The sequence below is a fragment of the Gouania willdenowi genome, chromosome 5 (genome assembly GCF_900634775.1).
Source record: "Gouania willdenowi chromosome 5, fGouWil2.1, whole genome shotgun sequence".
NCBI classification, from domain to species: domain Eukaryota; kingdom Metazoa; phylum Chordata; class Actinopteri; order Blenniiformes; family Gobiesocidae; genus Gouania; species Gouania willdenowi.
The window spans coordinates 10,123,341-10,150,891 of record NC_041048.1 but is presented as its reverse complement, the minus strand read 5'-3'; the positions used below and the strand labels follow the sequence as shown (position 1 = coordinate 10,150,891).

At 35.6% G+C, this 27,551-nt stretch overlaps 2 protein-coding genes across 4 annotated transcripts; one reads left to right on the top strand and one right to left on the bottom strand.

The window, feature by feature from the left end:
• Positions 1-541: 541 nt before the first annotated feature.
• gls2b (glutaminase 2b (liver, mitochondrial)) lies at positions 542-14,320 on the top strand. 2 transcript variants are annotated; one of them, XM_028446699.1, is made up of 18 exons: positions 542-804; positions 2,498-2,597; positions 2,716-2,837; positions 5,850-5,979; positions 6,198-6,277; positions 6,989-7,152; positions 8,264-8,322; positions 8,735-8,767; positions 8,869-8,927; positions 9,056-9,122; positions 9,884-9,934; positions 10,020-10,196; positions 10,290-10,421; positions 11,886-11,978; positions 12,333-12,394; positions 12,720-12,796; positions 13,332-13,395; positions 13,734-14,320. In XM_028446699.1, exons 1-18 carry the CDS (start codon positions 626-628, stop codon positions 13,888-13,890), a joined length of 1,806 nt encoding a protein of 601 aa, XP_028302500.1. In that variant the 5' UTR covers positions 542-625; the 3' UTR covers positions 13,891-14,320. The 2 variants fall into 2 exon arrangements, with proteins under 2 accessions (XP_028302500.1, XP_028302501.1); XM_028446700.1 differs by lacking the exons at positions 542-804; positions 2,498-2,597; positions 2,716-2,837 and adding an exon at positions 5,740-5,764.
• Positions 14,321-19,182: 4,862 nt separating this feature from the next.
• LOC114462821 (elastase-1-like) lies at positions 19,183-23,758 on the bottom strand. 2 transcript variants are annotated; one of them, XM_028445862.1, is made up of 8 exons: positions 23,673-23,758; positions 23,478-23,578; positions 22,555-22,655; positions 22,118-22,243; positions 21,169-21,305; positions 20,930-21,072; positions 19,538-19,687; positions 19,183-19,282 (listed from the first exon to the last, which is right to left on the bottom strand). In XM_028445862.1, exons 1-8 carry the CDS (start codon positions 23,731-23,733, stop codon positions 19,271-19,273), a joined length of 831 nt encoding a protein of 276 aa, XP_028301663.1. In that variant the 5' UTR covers positions 23,734-23,758; the 3' UTR covers positions 19,183-19,270. The 2 variants fall into 2 exon arrangements, with proteins under 2 accessions (XP_028301663.1, XP_028301662.1); XM_028445861.1 differs by lacking the exon at positions 19,183-19,282 and having other exon boundaries at positions 19,523-19,687.
• Positions 23,759-27,551: the final 3,793 nt, after the last annotated feature.

Below are 27,551 nucleotides of genomic sequence, written 5' to 3'. Positions count from 1 at the left end.
CTGAGCCCGAAATAAATAACCTAATAAAAGTTCTAAATGCTAAAATGCGGAAAACCTTGATATGAAACATGTTTCAATAATTGTTACCTGCATATGTGTAGAAGTGTACGTAGAACTGTAACATGGCTCACCAGTTTTGCGTTAAATTCCAATTGACAATTTTTGTAGATTTTCAATTGCAATTACAATTACGAAGTCAATTATCTAAACTCAATTACAATTCAGTTACGACAGCAACAGTTTGTTTGAATTGCAATCGTAATTACATTACACCATAATTGTAATTAATTATCAATTACGTGATTACAATTATAATTGACCTAACCCTGTTACTCGACTTGTAACAGGTTAGTTGTAGTAGTAGAAAGTAACAATTCTAGAAGTAATAAAAATACTAATTAATTATTCAAAAGATTGTAAGTATTTATTTATTTATTTTAACTTTTACTGCTATTACTTCTACGTATTTCCGACAGCCCCTGAAGGCAACAGTCTCAGCCTGACTCGTCCATGTGTTGTCCTGACAGGAGGAGGAGGAGCTTAAACTACACGCTGATATCGTAGAGCTGTCTCTATTTAAACTCTGCGTGTTCAGCATCTATCTGTGCTGTCTACGGTCGCTGTCATGCACTGTCTGAGAGTTCTGCGTCTGTCCAAATCCACTCAGCTGGTTGTCAAAAACACTGACACAGCGAGGAAGGGCTTCACCATCCAGCCATCATGTTGTCTGAGCTCCAAATCCACCACAGAGACCCTTCGACCACCACCTGGCGCAGCACAGCTGGAACACTTCCCACTCAAACCGTAAGTCACTCATCTTGAGACTCGGATATATATATAAACTAGTGCTGGGCGATATGGTCCAAAATTCATACCTCGATATTTTTTCTCAAATTGACTATATACGATTTAAATCTTGATAATTTGAATTAAAATAAAGTCTGACCAGAAAGACAATTCATGGTTAAAATTGATGACACATGCCATACAGACATTTATTAATAAACAGCTGCACAATATGTGCCACTTTTGTTTTTTTCTCCTCCAAAGGACAGCACGTGTGAGTGAGTTCTGTAGTGTGGCTTGTTTAGTGGAAGGTTTGGGTTAGGAGACACTTAACAAATTAGAGACCTTGATATATTGCCTAGCCCTAATATAAACTTATCTACCTACTGATGGAAATAGGAACACTCAATTAAACTATAAAAGTCAAACAATATTTATTTTTAGGGGGTGTCCCGATCCGATATTAATATTGGATATCGGTCCGATATTGGTCCGATATCGGTCCGATATCAGCCAGAAAAGGAATATTGGATTTTATCGGACTTTGATCAAGCTTTTTCTAACATTCCACACTACAAAATAAGTAATAAATAAAAGTATGTATGATTTTGTGCTGATGTCGTGCTGATATCGTATTGGTATCGCCCAATAAACAAGGATGCAATATCGGTATCGTATCGGAAGTGAAAAAGTTATATCGCGACATTCCCTATTTATTTTTTATGTCTATCTTGCTTGATTTCTAACTATGCTTGTTATAGTCAGTTTTTATGGAATTTGTGATTTTTAAATCAGGGTGTGCTGATCAGATATTGATCAGTCTAATATCAGCAAAAAATGATGAGAATTGGATTCAAAATCTCCAATAATAATAAACATTATTTTTTGGGATTTATTAAAGGTATTGGTTAGGGCTTTTAATTATTTTTATTTGTTTTATCCAAGTGTAAAATTTTGTTACGTTTAACGTTAAATGTTATTTTAAATTAAGGGTGTGCAGATCTGATATTGATATCAGTTTAATATCAGCAAAAAAATGGTAAGTATTGGATAAAAAATCTTTGATAATAATAAAAATTGATTTATTGGATTTATTAACGGTGTGATTTAGGGTTTTAATTGTTTTTTATTTATTTTATTCAAGGGTAGAATATCCTCATGTTTAAGGTTACATTTTTATTTTAAATAAGGGTGTGCAGATCTGATATTGATATCAGTTTAATACCAGCAAGTATTGGATAAAAAATTCTCTGATGATAATAAATATTGTTTTATTGGATTTATTAAAGGTATTTTTTCAAGGATTTTTCATTCTTTTTTTATTTACTTTCTTCAAGTGTAGAATATTCTTTTGCTTAAGGTTACATTTTATGTCACCCATAGTTTGTCTTGTTACTGTTGCCGACTATTCTTCTCTGTTTGAGTAATATCGTTCAATAAAACCTTTTATAAAAGTGTACACTACAAATTAAGTAATAAAAGTATGTATGATTTGTGCTGATATCGTATTGGTATCGTCCAATAGGCAAGGCTGCAATATCAGTATCGTATCGGAAGTGATAAAGTTGGATCAGGATGCCCCTAGTTTAAACAAGAATTCAATGCTTTTGTTGTCATTTTTTTGTTTTTGGTTTTTTTTTAATTTAAAAAAAGACAACAGCCTGATAACTTATTTTATGTGTATTTTACATTACTTCCTGCACATCTCCAGGAACAAGCCTCTACGTGGCCCTACATGTGGAGTGGAAAACATGCTCTTTTACGCCATCACAGAGGGAAGAGAACACGTGCCAGTCTCACAATTTATTGCGGTAAGAATATAATTACAATCGCTCCTTCCAGTTATTTGAAGCCAGTTGTCACATTCGTTGCTTTTGTTTGATTTTTAATATTTTATGCATATATATGAAGTACTTGCTCACTTTGCAGGCTCTGAGAAAAACTGGCCTCCACGTGTCCGACCCTCGTTTGAAAGAATCCATGGACAAGCTTCGTCAGATCATGCGGGAATCTGTTGGTGAGGTGTTGATCGACAGGGAGCTTTTTCACAGGTGAGATGTGACGCTTTGAACAGTGGTTAGCACGTTTTCCATGTGTGCTGTACATAGTAATGTGGATTTAATCATCTTTTTGGAGTTTGAAAGTGGTCTCTTTGCTTAGTTTTCCTGTGGTTAGTGTGGGTTAGTTATCCACTGGTTGTCTGATTTTCTCTGCTAGCATATTGTCTGATTTTCTCTGCTAGCATATTGTCTGATTTATTTTAAATCTTCATAATTTGAGAGAGTAAATACTTCCTCAAATACTGGCTTACTTACATTGCTAGATGTACCAAAAAACCAGCATAATAGATAGGGCTGTCCCGATCCAATATTGATATTGAATATTGTTCCGATATCAGCCAGAAAACGAATATCGGATTTTATCGGACTGCATCTAAAATCTCCGATATAAGCGCTCCGACAAGTTTTTGTTGTTTTTGTTCCCGCCCTCAGTTGTTCCCACCATATACTGACAGTAAAAAATAACTGAAGTGAACTTGAATTGTTGACTATTGTTCTCTGAGTAACATCACTTGATCAAGCCTTTTCTAACACTCCACACTACAAAAAAAGGAGAAAATGTAGGTGTTACTCGGACAGAAGAATGCAGCCGATCCTCTTACATTGTTTATCAATGAAGGCGTTTCAAATTAAAAGTGTACTTTATAATTTTCACGGATTTCCATGACATTTCGGAAAACTCCATGTTTCGTGATTTCTAGACCGCCCCCAAAGAAATGACATCATGCCAGTCCGCCTCCTTTGCTTCAGACCGCCTTCATTCACAGACTACGCGTTTTTGGTCTACTTACGCGTGGTGGGAGTGTCAGGAACCTGGACGGGAGAATACGCACAGGATAGAGGTGCGTAACTGCAGGCACGCAAATAAGCGCTTCAGTCCAGAGGGGAGAATAGACCCCTACAGGAATAGTTTATTCAAGGTGATAGTCCACTGTTTTGTCCAACCACTGCGTCGCATTGTGTCACAAACACGTCAGATCTCGAAGGCAAAACGATTCCCGATTTAACTTGTTACGTCACAAACTGAGAAAATTTGAAACGGAGTAATTTTCTCTGTGTTGTAAGACTTACACAGACCACAAACAAAGGAATGGATGGGTTTATTTCCCATTTTGTGTGCCGGTGGACACTCAAGTTACCTCATATGTTCAAAAACACTGCAAAAGTGGTTTTTTCATAATATGTCGCCTTTAAGTTTAATCTGAAATGGCCATTTTCATTCGGAACTAGGTTTTTACAAGGTCCTTTTTTAGATTTCATCACAGAGGATTTAATTTTTATTCTGAATTAAAGGAAAATAAAAGCTCTTGTGTAAATGTAGCCAATGCTCTTTAACTGTTCAACCTTGTCATGGTTTTAAAATGGATTTTAATGGTCTTGACCTCCAAAAGTCTTGGTCTTGAGTCCAATAATAGACCAATGGTTTCCACCTCAGTGGTAGAGACTGTTGTTTTGTTGATCTCTTGACGAGTGCAGAAGCTTTTACACAGACATTTTTGTTTTCTGCACTTTTCGGAGATTGATAAGAGACTAAGCCATTTTTCAGTCTCTCTGACCTGTGTAAAGGGACCATTAACTCCAATGCCCTCTCCGACAAACACTGAAAATACATCCTCTCACATGAACAAGTCAACCATTCTTTCCTTAAGATGGATTGTTCCTAGAAGGACAAGCTTAAATTAGTTTAGACATATAGTACCTGCTTCATGGCCGGTGAATAAATTAAAGCTGTGACAAACAAAGAAGACACGTGGATGTTTAGGAGTAAATATACACTGAATACTGTAGATCAGGGGTGTCAAACTCATTTTAGTTCAGGGGCCAAATATGAAGCAGTTTGGCCTCAAGTGGGCCACAGATTTTATGCAGGAAAACAAGTCATTTCAGCATTATTGTGCCCTAGTTTGCACTTCTAAGTATACATGAAACACAAAATATGTAAGCAACCACCATAATTTAAACAATAAGTGATAAATATGAGTCCCAAAAGGATCTTCACATGATTTTATGACCAATTTCAATTTAATTAAGGGAAATATTATGTAATAATTTTAGGAAATCGAAAGGATTTTGTAAGAATTTTGAGTTTCACATTAAAAATGACTGCAATCACGCAATATAAGAACCAGGAGTGTTGAGTTTCATTTACACAATGATTTATGTTTTCTCTGCAATTTTTACTTCCTCCTGGGGCCTAATTGGATGCTCCAAAGGGCCTGATTTGTCCCTCGAAAGTGACCTAGCAGCTGCTTTAAACACTAAAAACAAGGTTTTTAGTGTTTAGGTCTGTTACTTGTCCAAAGCACAACATGGCAAAAATCTCAAATCTTGACAAATTTGTTGAACTAAATTCTGGTACTGCCACACTGTTGTCCGACTGACCCAGAATACCGCCACCTGTATAACTGTCATCATTTTATTTAACATGCTAGTGTTAAATTGTGTAGTTTAAATGTGTCGCAGGTACAGATAGACTTGAAGTTAAAGTGTGCAACCTTCTTGCATGTGTAAACAAATGCCTTGTTAGAGCCCGATACGTAACGATTTCAAATGTAACCACACCCAAATTGTTATTTTTCAAAAATGGAATAAAACCCAAATTTTAATAACTGGTCAATAATGTTACAAGATGCTGAGCCCAAAATATTAAAGCTTTTTTGAGAACCTTGACATTTTTTTTTTTTCACCTTCATCGTCATCTTGTTTCTTAGCTGAAGCTCACATGTGCACACACAGTCCATGCGTGTGCTGCATCTTGTGCAATTTTCCCTCTATCTGTACATGGTATGCTTGGAAGTGTGAAAGTCAGCGATCAGTCGAGGGCGCTCAGACGCAACAGCGTTTGTTTATGGTCATGTTGATCAAAGCAAAGGCCGTTCAGAGTGACGTCTGACAGCTGCAGAGAACAGCTCTCACTGGTGGCGGCAGCACACAAACACGCACCATAAACCTGTTTTATTGGCTAACTCTGCTTTATGTTGTTGTTGTTGTTTTCTTTATTAGGTGTGTTGGAGGAAACATTTCCCTGTTGATGCAAGCCTTCAGAAAAAAGTTCATCATTCCTGAGTTTGCTGAGTTTGCAGAAAAAATAAACAAAATCTACAAAACTGTAAAAAATCAAGATGAGGGCAAGGTATTTATGAGCCTTTATTCATTGTTATTATAAAAATGTTTATGTTTTCTGAATTGTATAGAGTGCTGAGGCTTTCTCTAATAGTTGTTGTCATGTCTGCACTAAATGTAACATTTATTTAAAAAAAAACCTATGTTACTCTGTGTCACTAACTCATTCATAAAGTGTTTTTAAATATATGCTTTCTGTGTTTCTCTCATACTCTTCCTCCTCTGCAGGTTGCAAATTATATTCCTCAGTTAGCCAAGTTTAGCCCAGAACTGTGGGGTGTGTCGTTGTGTACGGTGGATGGTCAGAGGTACAAAAAAAAATCACGATTTCAGGTCTTTTCTTACTGTATGATCATGGTTTTTTTGCTAGTAAAAGTAACTTTTAATCTTCACAGTAACTTTTGATAGGCTTAAAAAAAAAAGGAAAATAGGATGGAAAAGGTTAAAAACAACTTGCTTTTTTTTTTTTTTTTTTGGTAAAATATATGTATTGTTTGGACTCATATGTTTTTTTTGTTTTTTTTTAAAAACTACCCTTGCTTCTTCTCTAGACATTTTGAATTATCACTAATGTAAATTTTGCATGTTTTTAAAGTTATTTTAGATGAAAATAAGTAAATCTAATGGAGAGTTTGGAAGTAAATAAACCTAGCTTTAGAACCAAACTTAGCTTCATATTGGAATATTGTGATTTTTTTTATTATTTTTTTTTATGAATAAAACCAAGATAACCAAAAGATAACAAAAACCTTTCAGGTTCCTTTCTGTAAACACATCACAACACAGCTTTGGTAATGGTTATTTGATGCTGTTCAGGAAATAAATGCACTAGGGGGTACACTCTAGTTTTTTTTACAAAATCAGTCAAGTAAATGTTTTCACATTAATATTGCCTAATAAAATGTCCTGACACAGATGGATGTCTAGTTTCAAAAGTCAAAGTAGATTTCTTGCACTTCCAGAAAGACACCAGGCTTAATTGAATTTTCTTTATGAGTCATTCTTTTTTTTTTGACCAGGCACTCAGTGGGCGACACCAAGCAGCCATTTTGCCTGCAGTCATGTGTGAAGCCCCTGCAGTACGCCATCGCTGTTCACGAGTTAGGAACTGAAAACGTGCACCGTTACGTCGGCATGGAGCCCAGCGGGGTCAAGTTCAACATGCTCTCACTGGATGATGATGGTGAGAAAGATCTCATCCTCAGCTGTTGGGTCACATCATAGCACTGTGCTCTAGTCACTAGTGCACGTTCCACAACAGTCAGTTGACATAAGTGAGAAACAAGACCCACTTACAGTAGAAGCCAGTAAGCAGTCAGTCACATGTATTCATGTTTACAGGGAACATTTGAGTGATTACTTTCAAGGCTTTATCTTTAAAAAAAAAAAACAGATTGTACCTTATATTTACACAACTGTCCTTTCCTGTCATAAAATGAATCAGATCAGAGTTCACAAAGCTGCCAATCATGTTCTCTAGATAAAAACTTAGATACAGCTGGTTAGGCAAACTACATGTACTTGTTTTCTCTGCATTCCTTTGCTCTGGTCTCACTCAGTATTTTATGTTTTAAGATTTGTAATTTGTCTGTGTAAAAAAAATTCAGGGGAAATCATTTTGTTGCTGAGGAAACGCTTCAATTGCCCAGGGTCAACAGCAGACAATGTTAACTGGCAGACCAGGGGCCACATTCATTTTGTTCGGCCCCCAAAGTAAGCGCACATAATGATTCCAAAAAATACACAAAATGACGGTATAAAAACATGAAAAATGACAGAAGAATACACAAAACAACTATAAAAAAAACTCAATAACAGAAAAATGTACAAAACGCACAAAATAACTTCAAAAACAGGTTCAAGATTATATATACTGTGTATATATATATATATATACACACACATATATATGTTAGTTTGTGCGTTTTGCAAATTTTTCTGTTATTGAGTATTTTTGTAGTTGTTTTGTATATTCTTCTGTCATTTTTCATGTTTTGCAGTCGGTGTCCTAAAAGTCATTCTAGGTTTAAAAAAAAAAAGAGTGAGAATGAGAAATAATATACAAAAGAAGAGAACAATAATAATAGTCATATTGAAAATAGAAAGACTCAAAATCACAATAAATTGTGCAAAACGACAACGGAAAGACACACAATGACTCCATTATTGTACCCTTGTACTAAGTTGTCATTTTTATAACCCCCCCCCCCCCCCCCCCCCCCCCACACACACACACACACACTCCCCCCTCATCAATTCTGACCAGTTATCTTTGTTCTTCTTCTTCTTTGTAGATAAACCTCATAACCCCATGGTCAATGCAGGAGCCATTGTCATCAGCTCTCTTATCAAGGTAAAACATGTGAAAATGATGAGTTCAGTCTGCACATATCAGGATTGTTGTTTAAAATTAAAAAAAATACATAAATACATTGCAACATTTTTGCAGAGAAATCTGTGCTGAGAAATTTGTTACGGTGGAAAATTGTTTTATATTCTAAAAAAAAAGGAAAAAAAATGTAGAAAATGTTCAACTTGATGAGGAATGTTTTCACACCAGTCGTGTTGTGAAATTCTCTCTGAGGTTTAGTGTTTTCAGTGGCCTCCCAACTTGATAACAAAACACTAAATTATGCAATCAGTGAATTATTAATGTTTTCCACACACTGTGTCGTAAGCAGAACGTCACGAACGCTCCGACCAAACAAAGTCAGCAATTACAATCGGCATATTTGCATGTCAGTAAATCTGCATTTTCTTTGCAGCCTCGCACTAATAAGGCCGAAAAGTTTGATTACGTGAGTAAGAATGCATCCCAACTGTGTTGCATACTTATCTACCCTGTGGCATCGTGACATAAATGCAGGATAAATAAAGTTCTTTGTTTTTCTCCCTTTAGTTTATGAATTTTGTGAAGAGAATTGCTGGGCAAGAATTCGTAGGATTCAGCAATGCCACGTGAGTGCACGATTAAATAATCCGTCGAGCACACATGTTGCTAAAGTTCCTGTTTTAGAGAAACCATATGTCCTTTGCTGCCGTTGTATAATTGATCGCCTTCCTCTGCTGCTGCTGCTACGTCTCAGGTTTCAGTCCGAAAAAGAAACGGGCGACAGAAATTTTGCCATTGGATACTACATGAAAGAGAAGAAGGTCAGTTACGTAATGGTGTGAGTGCTGAGAGAAAGAGAAATAAAATCAATTATGCTTTGAGAAAAAAAAAAAAAAAAAATGTTTGTGAAGAGATGTCAAATATATTGTAAAAAGGAGATGTGCTGAAAATAAGGAATACAATGAAATAATCTATTTAAAACAGCAAAAAATACATAAAACATATTGTGTGCAAATAAGATGTCATTTGTATTTATGGAGATTCTAAAGATTTTTTTGGTGCCTATTAATAATTTCAGGTTCATAATGTTTTTGGGACTGATGTAAAAAAAAAAAAAATTAAATACTTTCTTAATTAATTAGAAAGTATGAAGATGTCATACCTTTCACATTTTAAAATTATTATAGCCCAACTTTCTTTGAAATTATTATAATAAAATTAATCCTATTATAAAATTGCTTATTTATTTGATGGCATATTAGGGCTACATTTAAAAAAAAAAAAAAAAAAGAAAAGCAATCTGGGCACTACAAGATTGAAGTCGTAATATTTCGAGAATAAAGTTGTAATTTTATGAGATTAAGGTCGTAATATTTCAAGATTAAAGTCATTGTATCAGTTTTTTTAAGATACGGCTTTTTTCTCTAAAATTACGACTCTATTCTCAATTTATTACGACTTAAATCTAACAAAATAACAGCTATTTTTAAGACATTAATCTCGTAGCACCGTCGTATATTTATAATCTTTAACATGTTTCAATTAATAAAAGAGTCTCACTGCTCATTTGTTTATTCATCAGTGTTTTCCTCCGGGAGTGGAAATGATCGACGCTCTGGATTTCTACTTCCAGGTGAACCATTTTTGTCATATTTAGGCATCAGCGATCCACGTTTTGCTTTTTTTCTTTCAAATCCAATGTTAGAATAATTGTCCAGCTTTGTTCCATGGAAGTGACGTGTGAATCCGGCAGCGTCCTGGCGGCCACGCTGGCCAACGGGGGAATCTGTCCAATCACAGACGAGCGGGTCCTGAGCGCCGAGGCGGTGCGGAACACGCTGACCCTCATGCATTCATGTGGCATGTACGACTTCTCTGGTCAGATGGCTTTTCACGTGAGTTCCCGTCGAGATGTGGCGGCAGCGTCGCACTGGAAGCTCAGCTCAGCGTAGTGTGTGTGAGTCCAGTGTGTTGCCACTGTCCACCAGGTGGGACTACCTGCCAAATCAGGAGTTTCTGGAGCGATCCTGCTGGTAATTCCCAACGTCATGGGGATGATGTGTTGGTCTCCTCCACTGGACAGGGTTGGAAACAGTGTTCGAGGGATTCATTTCTGTCAGGCAAGAACAAAATGTATTTTGAAAATTGTTTTAACATAAAGATGACTAATAATTACCTCCGCCAAGCGCAGAGCGGAGGGTTATGTTTTATCCTCCGTCTGTCTGTCTGTCTGTCTGTCTGTCTGTCTGTTACTTTCAAAAACGGGCGAAAACAGTTTTCGGAAGTAAGTTGGTCGTCATGTTTGTTTGTGTGTCTGTGTGATTACCGTATTTTTCGGACTATAAGGCGCACTATCAATGAATGGGTCTGACTGGGTCTATTTTCATACATAAGGCTCACCGGACTATAAGGCGCACCCGTTTGTTATTATTATTATTATTATTATTATTATTATTATTATTAAGACGCATTAAGCGAAATAAAATAGTCAGATAAGTCAAACTTTATTCAACTCATTAACAATAACTGTCAACATTGTTCAGGTTTAACACATAAAATACAGAACAATACACTGACTTTTTCAGTTCAGTATGTTGAAGTAGTTAATTTCATATATAAGGCGCACCTGATTATTACGCGCACTGTCGATTGTGAGAAAATTAAATTAAAGGATTTTAAGTGCGCCTTATAGTCCGAAAAATACGGTAAGTTTTGGTGATGTTATGGCCACCAAAAGAAAATATCTAGAAATGTATGCAGTATATCACATTCATTTTCCCGTCCACATTTTGGAATTCTGACATCATCACTGTTGATTCTACCATTGTCTCCATGGAGACAATTGGAACACCTGATCTCCGTCAGATTTTCATCGATTCGTTCAAGATTTTGCAGGATGATATTTTTTTGAAATTAACATTGGAAAGTTGGAAAATTCCTATACAGGAATTTAAATAAGTTTTGATTTCATTCAAATTTGGTGGATTGATGCCGGGTTGTGACCTCTATCAAAATGTCGTGTTTCGCGCGGATCCGATCCAGAATGTTGAATTGGCAGCAGGTTGAAGTTTGCCGATTGGCCGTTTTCGAAAGTCCGCACTGAACAAGCCCTTTCATTTGTTTGTTTGTTAGCAAGATAACTTGAAAAGTTATTAACAGATTTGGATTAAATTTTCAGGAAATGTTGTTAATGGGACAAGGGACAGGTGATTACATTTTGGTGATGTTCGGATTACCATTTATGAGAAAATACCACTCGTGGAAATCACAATATGGGTGGATGTGTCTGCTTCTTTAAGCGTGGTGGCTTATGGGTAATGTAGTAGTGGTAGGGAAGTGCGTGCTGTACTCTTTAAATCACAATATGGGTGGAAATGAGCTACTTGGCGGAGGTCTGAGTGCTCTAGTTTATTATATAATCCAATATATTTCTGTATACATTTCATTTATAGCCTTCATTTTGTTTTCAGTGTTTAAAGAAAACTTAGAAAATTAATAACATTAAAGTCAAATAGGTTTGTTTTTATCAATTTTATGACTAATGACTTTTTCTCCCTCTTAATGTTTTTCCATCTCGTTTCCAGGAGCTTGTGTCACTGTTTAATTTCCACAATTATGACGACTTGAGGCACTTTGTGAAGAAGCAGGACCCTCGCAAACAGACCGGCGACGACAACGTTAGTCGCTTTTAACTTGTTTGAGGCCCTTAAAGGAGCATAGGGCAGGATTTGTGAAAAAATTAACATTAATTTCTAGTCTTCTAATGCCAATGGGTGATGAAGCACTCAAAACCAAAAACAATGAGCCCACGCACATTTCTCACACAGATCGTGTGATGCATTTTGTACTGAATTTCCCGCGCAGTTCTGTGGACATGAATGCGCATTCTCTTTTTTTTTTAAATTGGCTGATGACTGCATTTACCCTAAGGGCCGTTGTGTCACTATTCAGTCTTATTTCTTGATTCTGCCCCATGCGCCTTTAATGTGTTTTCTTATCCACGTGCTCATGTGAGTTTTATGTGTTTGCAGATTGGGTCGATGTTTCAGCTCATGTTTGCTGCTCATAATGGAGATTTGTCGGCCCTCAGGAGGTAGAGTTACTCATTGTTGATCAGATGTGCTGTAATAATAATGAAAAAAAAACAATTTAGATGCTAAGATAAATTGACTGTCGCTACGTGTGCGGAAAAACTTCTGAATGAATCCTGGCCTAGACTTTGTAGGTTTTTCACTTAATTTCCATCTGACATGGCCTTTGATCTCCTTTAGCACACAGTATGCTACTTTTTTCATTTTTTCAAAAACTTTTTTTTTATAAATACTTAAACGGAAATGTAAAACGTTGTTTGGTATGTACACGCTGTTTAATGCATGTGAATATGAAGTGCTTTAATGTGTTTTTTGTGCACTCCACAGGTTTTCTCTTTTTTCCATGGATATGGATCAGAAAGACTATGATTCTCGAACAGCACTTCATGTCGCTGCAGCAGAAGGTACACACAGCCTCTTTGCTTTCATTTGGATCCATTACTCAGTTACATGAGTTTGTTGCTTTTAATAGACTTCATTAATCATTACCATGTTATTTACTGCACATAATATAGAGTGGTTATTATTTTTCCCCTAATGTGCCTATCATATGTCTTCCTGTATTCTTCCACTTCTTTATATATATATACTGTATATATTAATGTATTTATTATTGATTTTATTTGCAATATTTTTTAACTTATACATAAGCATGTGGCACTCTCACGCCATCGTTGCACCTTATCCTTCATTTGTTGCTGGTCAACCACTTACAACCTCTTTGTGTCATCTTATTGCTGTTTTTTATTTGTTTACTATGCCGCTCGTTGCCCTTGGCGATTAATAATGTTTTTTTTCCTGATTCTGATATGTTATATATAAAAATCTGTGAATTCTCAGTATTTGGCCATTGTGAGAATTTTAGTTTGATTCAGTTATAAAGCACACAATACTTTCTCATCGTGGACTTTGAGGGAAAGTGTCTATTTTTTTTTTTAGGTCACTTAGATGTTGTGAAGTTTCTCACTAAAACCTGCAAGGTTGATCCATTCGTAGCAGACAGGTGAGTGTCTAAGTGTCTTTTCATTTTTTATTTGTTGTTTTTAAAATCCTTTACCTCATGACAAGTTGTGCCAGTTCTTTCTTTTAATATTAAATGTTTTTTAAGAAAAAATCAAGTGAATCAGAAAATGGATGGTTGGATGGATGGATAGAAAAACTTAAACGCTAGAATGTATAACTTCACATTACTTTACACTTTCCTGAAAATGTTGAATTCCTTCTAAAGCAATGTTGGAATAAATGTGTTGCTTTTATGTGATGGAGAGGTCTCTACTGAAAATAATACTTATGTAATCTTTAATTATTATGAATTAATTGTATTCTTTTTGGGGACTGTAGGTGGGGTAACCTGCCTATTGATGATGCCACGCAGTTTGGACGTGAGGATGTGGTGAATGTTCTCAAAGATTACCAGCAGGAGTGCAGACAAAGGCTAGAACAGCAGATTGATGCTGAAGATCCACAGAAACTGAGCACTGTTGAGAGACAGTTGTGATTTTTTTGTAGAGAAGACAAACTGTAATGTTTTGGGGCATTTGTGTAATGGTGTTAGGAAAAATAATGGTACACTGTCTGTGATTGAAACTTTTTTAAATCTGTTCTGTTTTTACTTTAAAAAATAAAGAAGAAGAAGAAGAAAAAAGACATGGTATAAATTAAGCTGACAAGAGTTTATAATAAATGCTAATAAGTGCTTTAAATGTAAAATCTATTATATTTATATGGCCCTTTGTTGGCTTAGAATGTTTGAAAACCTTCAAGTGCCTCATGGATAAACTTCACCAGTTTCTGTTTTTCCTATTTATTTATCATATTTGAACTATTTGTACAGTGTATCTAACCCTTGTATATTGTATACATTTTTATATAATTTATTTTTCTTCCTTAATTTTCTCCTTTTTTTAATAAACCTACTTTTAATCTCATAGTTGTCATTTTCTTTGTCTTTTTTTTTTGTCAGTAATTTGTGCTTAACAAAAAAAAAAAAAAAAAAAGTCAATATCCTTTTTTAGTGACTTTGGAGTGATTGAATACTAAGTGAGTAGCACAAGCTCCGAACATAATCCTGTAATCCCAAATGTAGATGATAGCGCTCTTATTGAGTTGGACAGGTATGGGTGACAGTGTGTGTGTGTGTGTGTGTGCATAAATGAAGAAATGGAACACTCCAGCCCTCAGACGGTTTTTAAATAGAAAAAATGTGACTGCATCAGGCTACAATTTTGCATTTGTTGGTTGAGTGTCTCGAGATGTTCTTAGTATGGTGTATCACAGCTCAAAAAATATATGCTTTGATGAAGAATACTTTGTTAAAAATAACTCTATGAAAAATAAGCATTTACCGTAAATGATTTGCTTTACATTCGTTTTTGCTCTTCTCTCATTTTCCAAGAAAGTCTTTATTTATGAATCTGAAGTTGATCAATCAGATTAATTCCTACAGATAATTGAAAAAAAATATTACCAATTCCTCCCACAGCCACCAGGTGACGCTATGCATCAGTGAAACTGATTCTTTAGAACAAATAATAACGGATGCTGAAAAACACTCCATGAAGGCATTAAACAATGTAATCAATCTTTCCATGTATTATAATCTCATCATCACTAATTAGTTAGGCAGTGATGTTTGCAGAAATTACAGTGAATTGATTATTGATAGATACAAATGCACATTTTGCAGACAAAGAACAAAATGTCCTTAAGAATCACATTGCAGTGCAGTGGTTTTCTAATTGAATTTGTTTTTTTTGGTTTTTTGTAGTAAAACTTTTTAGGTTCAGATAAAAAAGAAAACAAATCCACTTGATCTACTATACACACCACATTGTTATTGTTTTATTTTTTATTTTTGTTTTGATGTTATATATTGAGTTGAAAAGGTCAAACCCAAAGTAAGTCTGTATGTCTGGAGTTAAAATCAAATCAAATGCAATTTCCCCCCCTTTTCTTGTCCCATATTTTGGGCCCATTATCATCTATTGTAGAGATGAGCTGTACACTTCTATCAGAGCGAGGACCACAAAAAGATGATTGTCTGATTCATTATCAACATTTATGTGAGCATTTAGAATAATGACCAATCTGAGCATTAATACAGGAAAAAACAGGGTTTATTAGTCATTTTGTGTGGGTTTTCTTGGTGTTTTTGAAGTTTTTAGACCTTTTGTGCATTTTTGAATTCATTTTGTCTATTTTCTTGTCAATATGGCACATTTTTGTCGCCTTGTGTGTTTTTTAAGTCATTATGTGTGTTTTTGTTATACTTTTGTGTTATCGTTGTCGTTTTGTGCATTTCTCTGTCATTTTGACCAATTTCGTTGGCATTATGTGTGTCTATGAAGTCCTTTTGTGTATGTTGTCGGTTTTGTAGTCATTTTGTGTTTACGTGGTTGTTAAGTGTTTCATTGTTATCATTTTACGTACTTTTGTTGACATTTTGTGCATTTTGCTGTGGTTTTCTGTGTTTCTGGAGTTTTGAGTGTTACAGTATGTTGGGCTTCATAACTTCCAATTTCCTGAATTACAATTTTGTTTCAGGGGCCGCACCAAATTAGACTGAGGGTCACATGTGGCCCCCAGGTCTATCGTATCGTATCGTGAACTAGTATATGATCCCACCCCTATAGGATAACACAAGTCTGAATGAATTATTTCTATTTTCTTCACTCACACTTTGTGTTTCTGTCATCTCTGCCTTAAACACAGCTGCTCTGCTGCCTTTCATATCCACTTCTATCCTCTGAGTGCGGAGGTCAACTTAATTCTTCGCTTTTGCAAAACCTCTTTCAAGTATTGTTGTGCTCCAACCACTGGCCCTGTTTACGCTTTCATGTGTATTTAGGTTTGGTTATTTGTCCCAGAGGCTCCTTTGTAGATTAGTGGAAAGCATTGGCTGCCTCAGTCTGAGCTTATGAAGGAAGATATGTTCCAAAATGTGAGTTTGTAGAATGTGATGTGAGCTTGTGTATGAAAATGTTACACACGTGCAATAAATGTAATGTCACAAATGATGGGAAAAATGTATAGACTGATATTTAATAAAATAAATATATAAATAGATAAAATAAAATTACAGCTGCAAACCTGAGAAAAGTAGTTTGTGCATCTGTAGCAGTAAGTTTGAAACGTTGTAAACGGAGAGTTGTGGTTGTAAATGATCATTTACGCAAGTAATTAAAAAAATGTTGGATTACAAGTTTGCAGCTGTAATTTTATGTGTAAATATCAGTTTATACATTTTAACCATCATTTTTGACATTACATTTATTTCACGTGTGTGGATTTTTTATACACAAGCTCACATTACATTCTACAAGCTCTGACGTCACACATTCTACAAGCTCTGACGTCATATTCTACAAGCTCTCACATCACATTCTACAAGCTCTGACGTCATATTCTACAAGCTCTCACGTCACATATTCTACAAGCTCTGACGTCACATTCTACAAGCTCTGACGTCACACATTCTACAAGCTCTGACGTCACATTCTACAAGCTCTCACATCACATTCTACAAGCTCTGACGTCACACATTCTACAAGCTCTGACGTCACACATTCTACAACCTCTCACATCACATTCTACAAGCTCTGACGTCACACATTCTACAAGCTCTCGCATCACATTCTATAATATCATGTTTGTACAACCTAAAGTAATATACCATCATAGTGTTTATTAACTATTAATTTGTCATTATTAAGCATTAGTTATCCATTATTATAGTATATATAGTATCTATAAATGTTAACAAGCATCTTATAAGCGCTCATTAACTATCAACTTGTGCTTATTAAGCATTATTTATTCATTATTACAGTATATACAGTTTTTTAAATGTTAACAAGCATCTTATAAGCGCTTATTAGCTGTTAATTTGTGATTATTATGAATAAAGTAACCATTATTACAGTACCTTACAATAAAGTGTTACCACATAGGATTTGTGAAATATAATTATGTTGTTTGTACAATATATTTGTACGATATAATGATATTTTTCAGACAATCTAGCAATACAAAGTATATATTCCCCTGGGGCAGCTCTATGCTTCCATATATACAAATCTTTTTCTTCTTTAAATTCAGGAACAGAACTTGGTTGTTTTCCCAACATCATTAACATGCAGACGATGTTATAGCTACATCTGTTTTACAGCTTTTTAAAAATGTGTTTAACGGGATTATATGACAGGCACTTTCTTCAGAAAATAGAGCCATCATCACTACCATATGGTCTCTGCACTGCAGAGAAAAGCCCCCCCCCCCCCCCCCCCTCTCCCCTCACTGGTACACAAACAGAAATGGCACACCACTGTCTACTTTCATTTCTGTCGTCAGCATGTTTCTAATCTGGGGTTATCAGAAGATAAGAGCCACATGAGAAACATGAGCAATGATGTGTTGGCACTGGAAAACATCAGTGATGGTGTCACGACTGTAATACAAACTCCACGTCATTGTCGGTGCAGCCTGTGTGTTTGTGGATTAAAGTGTATAACTCATGTGTGTATATGCTTGTGAATCATTTCTTTAAAAGAAAACACACCGACATATACTGTAAATGTAAATTAGTAGTCTGTCAATTATTTGAATAAAATAATGTACGGTATCTCGACTCTGCAGATGCAATTGCGCAGAGAAATAAATCATCAACCCTATTCAAAACACTACACTGTGGACTATCTGACACAGTGACAGAAAACTACTCAATCATACAGTTCGGGAATCCGACTAAGCCAGGGGTCTGCAACCTGCGGCTCTGGAGCCTAATGTGGCTCTTTGACTCTTTTGCAATGGCTCCCTATAGCTTTTAAAAAAAAACGATCAAAAAAATAGTCATTTTTTTTTACAGAGGCTATTAATGATTAAGGACAAATAAAATCAAGATATAACAATTTGTTAACCAAATCATGTTGTGTAATGACTCAGCACCTTCCTACTTCACCTACTGCAACATCTACAGACTTCATCAACTTTCCTGCACCTGTGGCTAACCTCAAGTTTTAAATCCCTGGTAAGTAAGTAAGTAACTAAACCAACAAAAACACTATTCTGGAAGAAAATAGAGATTTTAATTATGTGGGAACAGATTCATTTAATCACCAATGTGCAGATTAAATATGCATGCTTTATGTGTGGCAAGAAATGAGAAATTAGCATGTGTTGACCACATGATCATGTGTTATCAAATTCAAGTTACTTTTTGTAGCCTTTCAAATACATTGACTAAAAAAAAAAAAAAATCTTCTTTATGTAACATTGTGCTCATGTAAACTGAGATGTGTAAGAATTTGAAGATGCAAGATACTGTTTTATTTCTTGATGTCAATTTATTTTATTTTATTTTAGACTGTTTTTAAGTTTCCCTTTACATGATAAAAATCAAGTTAACTTATGTGTTCCACCTTATGTGATTTATATTTACAATATAAGGCACGTGTTAAATTTGAGGCCTGAGGACCAAATTTTGGCCATTTAAAGCATTCAATTTGGCCCGTAGGAGAAAGTGAAAATGACAACGTGAATCATTGAGTAAATGACCAACGAATTCAGGGTTACCGCGTTAAATTATTAACACATGGCTGCATGTGGCACGCATGTTCTTTTGCGTCTCAGCACAAAGACCAAACTAAATGTGAACTTAAAATCCCTGTGTAAATACATTTTATTTAATCAAATTAACAATCAATTTGATTTTGAAGCCAAGTAAGAAAAAAAAAACCTTGAAGAGATTGATTATTGTAAATGTCTTGTGGAACACGTCAGCACTGAAGCAAAGCAGGTTTTAAAGGTCGTTTTTATTGGGCTGGACCTCGAAACTGAGATGAATCCAGAGTACTCCGTCGTTACCATGGAGATGGTCCTTTTCAGCCCATGATCTAGCAAAGAAAAGGACAAATGAATCATTATGTTACCATACTAAAGGAACAGAGTAAGATACTCAACAAAGAGGTAGAGCGGTGGGAGAAGGGATGTGCGTAACCCTTGTAAGAGCCTTTAAGTAGGGTCTTGTGCATGTGGTAAATATACTGTAGATGTAGCACAGCCTCCTACACACTAATATGTGTAATTTGTTGTTAAATACACACTAGTCATCATCAAAGATATTGTGCACAGTGTTATTGGATACTGACGTTGTTCATCCAGCTGATGTAGGCAGATGCACGGGTGAAGACGGTAGGCCTTCTGTAGGCGTTGCAGCCAGAGGAAGAAACAAAACTGGTCACGCCATGGACGACCCACTTGCCGTTAACGCTGCAGTTCAGGGGGCCGCCGGAGTCACCCTGCAGTCGGAAAGTAGAAAAACACACATTTGATAGGCATTTTTTTTTCTTTCTGCTTTTATTTGAAAGGGACAGTACACATAAAAAAAAAAAATGCAATGTATATAAACATACGTCCACGCAAATATGTAAAAAAGCAAGACAAAGAGCAGTTGGGATAGGACGTGTTCATTGTTTTACTGTAGAATACATGCAGGCTTGCACCACATTATTATACTACGACCCATGAGCACCAGCTTGGATCATTGACCTGACTCATAGCACTGCTGATACAGCAAATACCGCTAATATCTCAAGTTTTTTCCAAGAGAGTGCATCACCAGTTCACCATTGTTCTTTCCGGGCCATGTGAAGACATATCTATGTTATAGTTTAATTAAAAGTTATGCATTAAATAAAATCTTACTGTGAGGCCAATTTGAATGACTAAAGTTTTTTTGCAACAACCATACAGACAAATACTGTATAACAATGCGAGAAAAGGAAGTGGGGGAAAAAAATCAGTTTTGAGAAAAATTGCAAATTTTCAATTTTATTAATGTTTTATTATTCCCGTAAGATGGAATGGTGGAGAAGTGGTTAATACTGGCAGCTTATGTGGTGGAAGCTACATTTATTCCCACCTCAACTTTTGTAGGTGACAGTCACAGTTTTACAAACCGTAGAGGAATTCATAATAATAACATAATAAATATTATTATATATTAATATGATATACAATTTAATATAATAATATGGGTGAATGATGTGATGCCTATATATTTTCTGTACAACTGCATTTCTGTCAGTTAAAAATAATAGTTTTAAATGCATTAAAAGATATAGTACCTTAGTATGAATGTACATTATACTCACTTTGAATTTTCATAATGAAAAATTGCTTATTTGTAAATATATTTTGTTATTTTAAGTGTCAAAATATCATTTGATGCGACTGTCCGGCCTCAACTGCTGTTTTGAAAACATCTTCAAAAATGTATTCACATTTTTCTGCCCTATTTGGCATGATTTCCCGAGTATTGTGTAGTTCTGCTTAAAATGAAGTATTTTTATTTTATATTTCCATCATATTATTCATGCAAACTTTGTCTGATGATTCACATTTTTATGAAATATAATGCAGTAGAAATCCTTATGAGTCACAGACCCATATTATGTTGTATTAATATGTAACATCTAACAAAATATAATAATAACTGTGATAAACCCATGATAAATGCTCTTTATCCACTCTTATCTTACCTGGCAACCAGACTCACTGCCGCCACCAGCACAGACCATGGAGTCTTTCACGGTGCTGCCCCACCATCCATAGCTGGTGCAAGTCTTGTGGTCAACAACAGGCAGGGAGGCCTGTTTCAGCTGGGCAGAGATCTGACCTCCAGCTGGTTACAAAGAAAATATATATAAATAACTCCAAGTGAGCGAAGCCTAAAGCACATGTTTACGACAGTAACTGATAGCTTCCATTTGAGACTCACTCTGGGTGCGACCCCATCCAGTGATGTAGCAGGGATTGTTGTGGGGCAGAACCTGACCAGATGGAGGGAGAGCACCCAGCTGGACATTGTTGTTCAGAGAGGCTTCAGAGGACAGACGCAGCAGGGCAATGTCCCACCTGAGGATCAGACCAGCATGTCATAGGGCTGGGCGATTTTGCATAAAAAAAATTCTCCAATTTTTAAAAGAAAATTCGAGTTTCAATTAGATTTTTGATTTTTTTCTTTCAATGCACTTAAATATTACTGCAGACATCAGATATATTGTCAAAAGTGCAACTTTATTGCTGTGATTGTCCTCAAGAGTTAAAATGCATAGAACAATCCCAAAATAAACAGTAAATGAGGTTCTGTCGTTCAACAATTTCAAGCTTTAACTCAGGTTTAAGCAAAAGTGCAACAACAACTTTACAGTAGCTTCAAGTTTCTGATTAAGAAATCAGATAACTACATATTCTATAACATATAACATTACAATTAAAAAAATAATAACCTCTTCCCTTAGAATCTCAGCATAGTGCAAGTAAAAAAAGAAACATGCCTGTGACACATATTTACTCAAAGGGTGAACACATGTAAACAAAGAGGGGGCTGGCTCGTACGGTAACCCACAAGGACGGAACGCGAGTCCGAAAAAACTGTGTTTTTTTTCAAAAACAAACTTGAATTTGCAAATAAAAATTGTTTTTATCTACAAATTCAATAAATTGATTAAATCAATTTTTTTTTTTTTGCCCAGCCCTAGCATGTGACCTTCTTTTTTTAACTCTAAACATAATTAGGGTACTGTTTATATTTAGCTTTTTATTGTTGTAGCTTTACTAAATCACAACAAACATGCTGATTAATTGCACACATCAACAGCAAACACATTTGATGCATAATAATCTCTTTTAATTGTATTATGTAGGTGTGGCGTGGAACTACCAACCCTCCGGCAACGTTGTTGGAGTTCCAGTTGGGGTGCAGGTAAACGCGGCTCACACTCATGTATTGCTCTGTGCCCTCATGGGAGTTGATGTTGTGTTCTCCAAGAACAACACGCCAAGTCCTGGACCTGTGACCAAGCAAAAAGACAACGTTAAGGGAAAAAAAAAATATCAGATTACTTCCTTTTCTTGTTTTGATCATTATATTTATGGCAAAATGATGTCATATTAAATAGAATAATGAGTTGATCTCTTTTTGCTTTCATTTACGTGAAGATAGCGTTTCCTGAAAAAAGTATTTTGCATTTTTTTTACAAGACAATTTAGTTCCAGTCAGGTATTTTTGGCTTCATATTGGCCCTTTTCTGTATTTTCAAAACAGTTTTATTCAATGCGTAAATAATACATTCACCCATCTTCTATATGAAAAAACTCCCACCTGTCCACACAGTGAGCGGCGGTCATGACCCATCCCCTCCTGATCAGGGTTCCTCCACAGGTGTGGTAGAAGCTGCTTCCAGATTTGTACTGAAGAGAGATCTGAGGAGACACAATAAGAAGTATATATATATATATATAAATACAACACAAACCCTTATAATGTAAACTGCACTGACCAACAAATACTAATCTGTGCTATTGCCATGTTGCTGTTATTATAGTAATGTAAATAAGAACATTATCTGATATAATCGGTCACTTATTTGAAAGTTGATGTTTTACATGGATCAAAATCACATCTAATTTTAGGATCTGTGTGAGTTTGACGAAGGTCTGAGTTTTGTTAGAACATCTGAAATGGCAGTTCTTGTGGGCTATTATGTCAAATTTTGTTCCAGAAAACATAAAATAAAACTATATAGTATTGGCATCATGGGCAGTAAAGATTCATTGATGCTATAACAGGATGCTAATTTCACTAAAGTAATTCATGCTAGCTTGAAGTGGTTTTAATTTAAAGAGTTTTATTGGTTTTAAAATTTTAAATCAGACATAAACCGAGAAATCTGCTGATGTTAGATACCAATGTAAGGCCATTATTCATGTAAAAATTAACTGGAAAGCTTTAGGCACAATTATTAATGTTACTGAACTTTCATTTCTAATTATAAAATTTAAAAAAAAGCTTTAATCAGGCACCTTTTCTTTGGTAAGACACTGGAATAGGTTTACCTTAACCTTTTTTAGGTCGACGTGTCATAAATAGAAGTTGCTTCTTTGCTTAACGTTGCTAACACGTTTCATGGGTTTGATTAGGTTTCACTTAGAAAACTTTTGTTAGCATTATTTTATTCTGAATCATTTCTAATTTAAAAAGGCCATTGCTGCTGGCTCAGTCATTAAAAAAAAACCATTGTCTACCTGCCAGGGCCAGGAGTTTGGTCTGGCAACCGTTCCACCAACAACTCTTTCCTCAGCAATGTCCTCCAAGAACCTGGGCTGGGGCTCCAGCTCAGCCAGCACTGAATAGCAAAGAAGGCACACCCATCAGACATCCAACAATTCATTTTTTTGAATGTGTTTTTGAATTCATTTCTTTTAAAGCTCTGGTCTCACCAAGGGCTGCGAGAGAGGTCAATAACAAAAACCTGAGCATGGCTGCAGTCTTCTCAGTCATTCAGCTGTCGAACGTTCGGTTTTCTCCTGTTTTATATCTTGTGCTTGTGAGCGTGTGCAGGTGTAACATTTGAACACCTGTTTCCATCTCACAGTTATCACTACAGTAGTGGGCACAAGGAGGGGTCTTGAAAAGCTGAGTCAGCGGTGGGAGCCATTTTTCCGTGAACATTAGCTGTATACAATGTCAGGATCAGTGACGTGCCGTGACCACTAGGGTTTGGTAGGCACGTTGCAAATTGAGACCGCCAATGACAATTTCATATGTTTCTGCTGGAAAGTGTCAATCAATCAAAATCAACATCGTAAAACACCATTAAAGAAACATAAGCAATTATTTAATATAGTCTCCATACTCTTCCAACAAGATATATCTCATGACACGGCAGCGCATCCGTTATTTGTGTTGGAAACACAGAAACACGGAGAAAATGACAACAACAACAACTCAGAACAGCCTCAGTGAGGCGCATCCACAAAGACAATCCTACCTTTCACTGAAAAGTACGAAACATTTTCTGACCTTACCTTTGCTGAAGGTCTGGTAGCTCAGGTGTTGGTCTCCCATCTTTTAAAAGCTGTCGTTTTTTCCTCAAAAGAAAGTCATCCTTCCTGTAGTGTTATCCCGCCCACTAGCTAGAGAACGTATCAGTGCCCACGCTGTATCAATTCACTAATGCACTGTGAACTTGCGTATAGCATTTAGCATAGCACAGCTACGTCCAAAGGCAGTGTAGAGAGCTGCCTTTGGACGTAAATGGGTTTCATCTTGGGGAACTGACTACGCATGCGCAAACACATAAAAACACACACTATGGGGCCAGAGGCAGAGCAGCAATGTGATTTTAGAAGAGGGTGTGGCCTCCTTCTGCCTTACAGTGGAGTGAGACTGTGCAGTGTCTCTGCCGTACCAGGAAATAGCCGAGTTTAGTCATTTGGTCTATGAAACGCACAAAATGCTGACACTTTCAAACTTATAGGTACTGTAGGCTTTTTCGGAAATTGAAAAATTTACAATTTATAATTATATTATAATTAAAACAAATGATCCAAATATCAATTCAACCTTGGGTAGGCACTGCCTACCTTGCCTACCCTGACTGCACGTCACTGGTCAGGATGGACACTTTCTTTTTTTACCTCTAAATGGCATCGTAGTTACCTGTAGAGAAAACATTGTAAAGTGATAGAATAGCTTTTAAGAAAACATTTTTTCCCAGATGAAACTTTATTTTTTATTTTTCACATGCAATGATTGTTATCTTCTCATCAGGAGAGAAATGTTTACAGCTTGTTGTCCAAGGTTTTTCTCCACATTTTAAGATTTGAGCTATTTTTTCCCTTCCCCTTTAACTTGTTAAAATGAAATACCTCACATGCAAAAATAATAATATATAAATAATACAATAAAATTAAAAAGTCAAACCCATTATTTGGTTTTTAAAAATTAGGTGGTTAGGATCGAGTTGTATTCTCTTTTTGTGGTATTGCAGCATAAAATAAACACATGAGGTTTAAAGTTAGGCTCAGGTTCAGATTTAGACCCCCATTAACGTGTCTTCATGGTTATAGAGTGTGGTATATTTGTTAGTTTGTTTTTTAATTAAAAAAAAAGTTGTGAAAATGTCTTCTATATCTATTTATAAAGGAGAGTTTATTCCTCACATTAGTGATAAGAACCCATTTGTGCTTCTCACAGGTTTTGTGAATGTTTATTTAACTCTAATTACAATTTAAGACCTCTAACATCCGAAATGTAACACAGTTTACATCCCAGAGGTTAACGAATGGAAAGACTGAGAAAAGCAAAACAACAATAGTGAAAGCATTTCTGAGATAAAGCATATTTGCGTAAACTGTCTCACTCCTAGTTTCCAGTCTCACCGTAATCCATACGACATGTGTTTGGTTCCCATCACACACACTTATGCAACAGTTTTCCATCTGTACTTAAACTCAGTGTGCGGTCAAGTCCCTTTGAAATGTCAACAATCATCTGAAAAGAAAGTCAGACATAGATAAGAAAAATGTGCAACAGAGAATATAAAGATAAACACGAAATGTCAGAATATTGAATAAGAGCATATTGTCCTAAAACAAGTGTTTGTGTGCGACCCTGAAACAACACTTCAGTCTTTTTCTCTGTGTTTGTCCTGTTCCTATGACCTGGGTGTAGACGGTGTGCACATGTTGCTTTGATAGTTTTTGAAGGATACTTAATAATCTGCCTCATTTGGTAAAAAATCTATTTTTTTCTACATATGGTTTAATTTTTTTCAATTGAAATCTAAATAAGTTCTTCTTCTTCTTCTTCTGTATCAATAACCTTTTCATTCTTCAAGTGCTTATTCTTTGTGTGCTTGTTTGTGTTCTGGTTTTAATAAGTTATTACCGATATATCTCCTCAATTTCATTGGTTTTGTGGGTTATTCATTTCCCAATCCTGCAAACCTGGTGTGTAACGTAAACTTTTTCACCATGCAGAGATCTTTCTAAATGAACTTAAAAAGAGAGTCTATCAATGTCCAATCTTTTGGCAGGATTTGACATTTCATAAAGTGTAATTTTTGATGATAATATTTATGTTTTCTGAATATTTATTGCTCAAGTGTTTGTTTAATTTGTCACTGTAGGTACATTTGTGATTTTTTTTTTATAAATATACACATAAATACGTAGAATTACAAGTTATTACACATTAACAGCAGTTAAAGTCTGATTGTAAACCTGCATAATAGGGATGTAACGATTAATCGTAAGGCAGTTAAAAATCGATTCATAGGTATAACGATTCACATCGATGCTGTGAAAATTGAATCGCAGTACTTTTTTTAACCAGCAGGGGGCGCTACCCAGAAGTGTTGGCGGCGAGCGAAATCTGCTAATACTTTCTTTCTGGCTGCCTTCTACTCTTAAACATATTCATAAATGATTCATTACCTCTTTAGCACCGAAAGAATATCTGTAATATTACGTGAATATCTGTAAAAGTCACCTTTTTTCTATTAGCTCTGCCTGCTAGCATAGCATCTCTTCTTCACTGCAAAATATCTGCATGCCAACCGACCACTAGGTTACCAGCGCCCTCTGCTGGTTCAAACAATAATCTGACCAAAATACAGTAAAATGACTGTTTTCTGTTTTTTTTTGTTTTTTTAGTCCAATTGTTAAGGCACAAAATACATTTTCAGTTGCACTTTTAAAAAGAAAAAGAACTATTATGCAGTTTTGTATTGTTTACTATAGAACCAGAATTTAAATAATAAGCTTCTTCTTCATTTGTATTATTCCTTTATTTATTTCATTCAAGATTTATTTTTAGTTAAATTGCATTGTTTTGAATCGTTTATCAAGGGATTCTTTTGACAATGAAAAATAGTACAGTATTTTCCCCCAAAAAATAAAGAAATATTTTTCAGTCATTTATATACAGTCCCATTTTGTAAAATAAATCGCGAGAGAATCGTATTGTGAACCCAGTATCGTGAATCGAATCGTATCGGGAGTTGAGTGAATCGTTACATCCCTACTGCATAATATAAGCACTTCTATTTAAAATTCACCCTATAAATATCACTGAACCCCTTTATTGCTAACCATGTCACTTAAACAATCAGTTTAATTTGTCATTTAGAAATGATCCGATCCAACCCTAAGGGAAAATGAAACCACAGATAACACGTTGATGTATGAGACATAATGGTCTGTAGAAACATTAGCCTCCTTCCTAGTAGTTGTACAACATCTTATTGATACAGTGGTGTGAAAAAGTGTTTGCCCCCCTTCCTGATTTCTTACTTTTTTTTGCACGTTTTTCAC

Bases quoted from the DNA above. Each gene is read 5' to 3' on its own strand.
- gls2b (XM_028446699.1), top strand. From the start codon at position 626: ATGCACTGTCTGAGAGTTCTGCGTCTGTCCAAATCCACTCAGCTGGTT. The intron at 2,598-2,715 runs GTAAGAATATAA...CTCACTTTGCAG, and splicing joins CAGTCTCACAATTTATTGCG to GCTCTGAGAAAAACTGGCCT. The intron at 8,323-8,734 runs GTAAAACATGTG...TTTTCTTTGCAG, and splicing joins TCATCAGCTCTCTTATCAAG to CCTCGCACTAATAAGGCCGA.
- LOC114462821 (XM_028445861.1), bottom strand. From the start codon at position 23,733: ATGACTGAGAAGACTGCAGCCATGCTCAGGTTTTTGTTATTGACCTCT. The intron at 22,244-22,554 runs GTGGGAGTTTTT...GCTTGGTCACAG, and splicing joins GCCGCTCACTGTGTGGACAG to GTCCAGGACTTGGCGTGTTG. The intron at 21,073-21,168 runs GTGAGTCTCAAA...CTTTGTAACCAG, and splicing joins TGGATGGGGTCGCACCCAGA to CTGGAGGTCAGATCTCTGCC.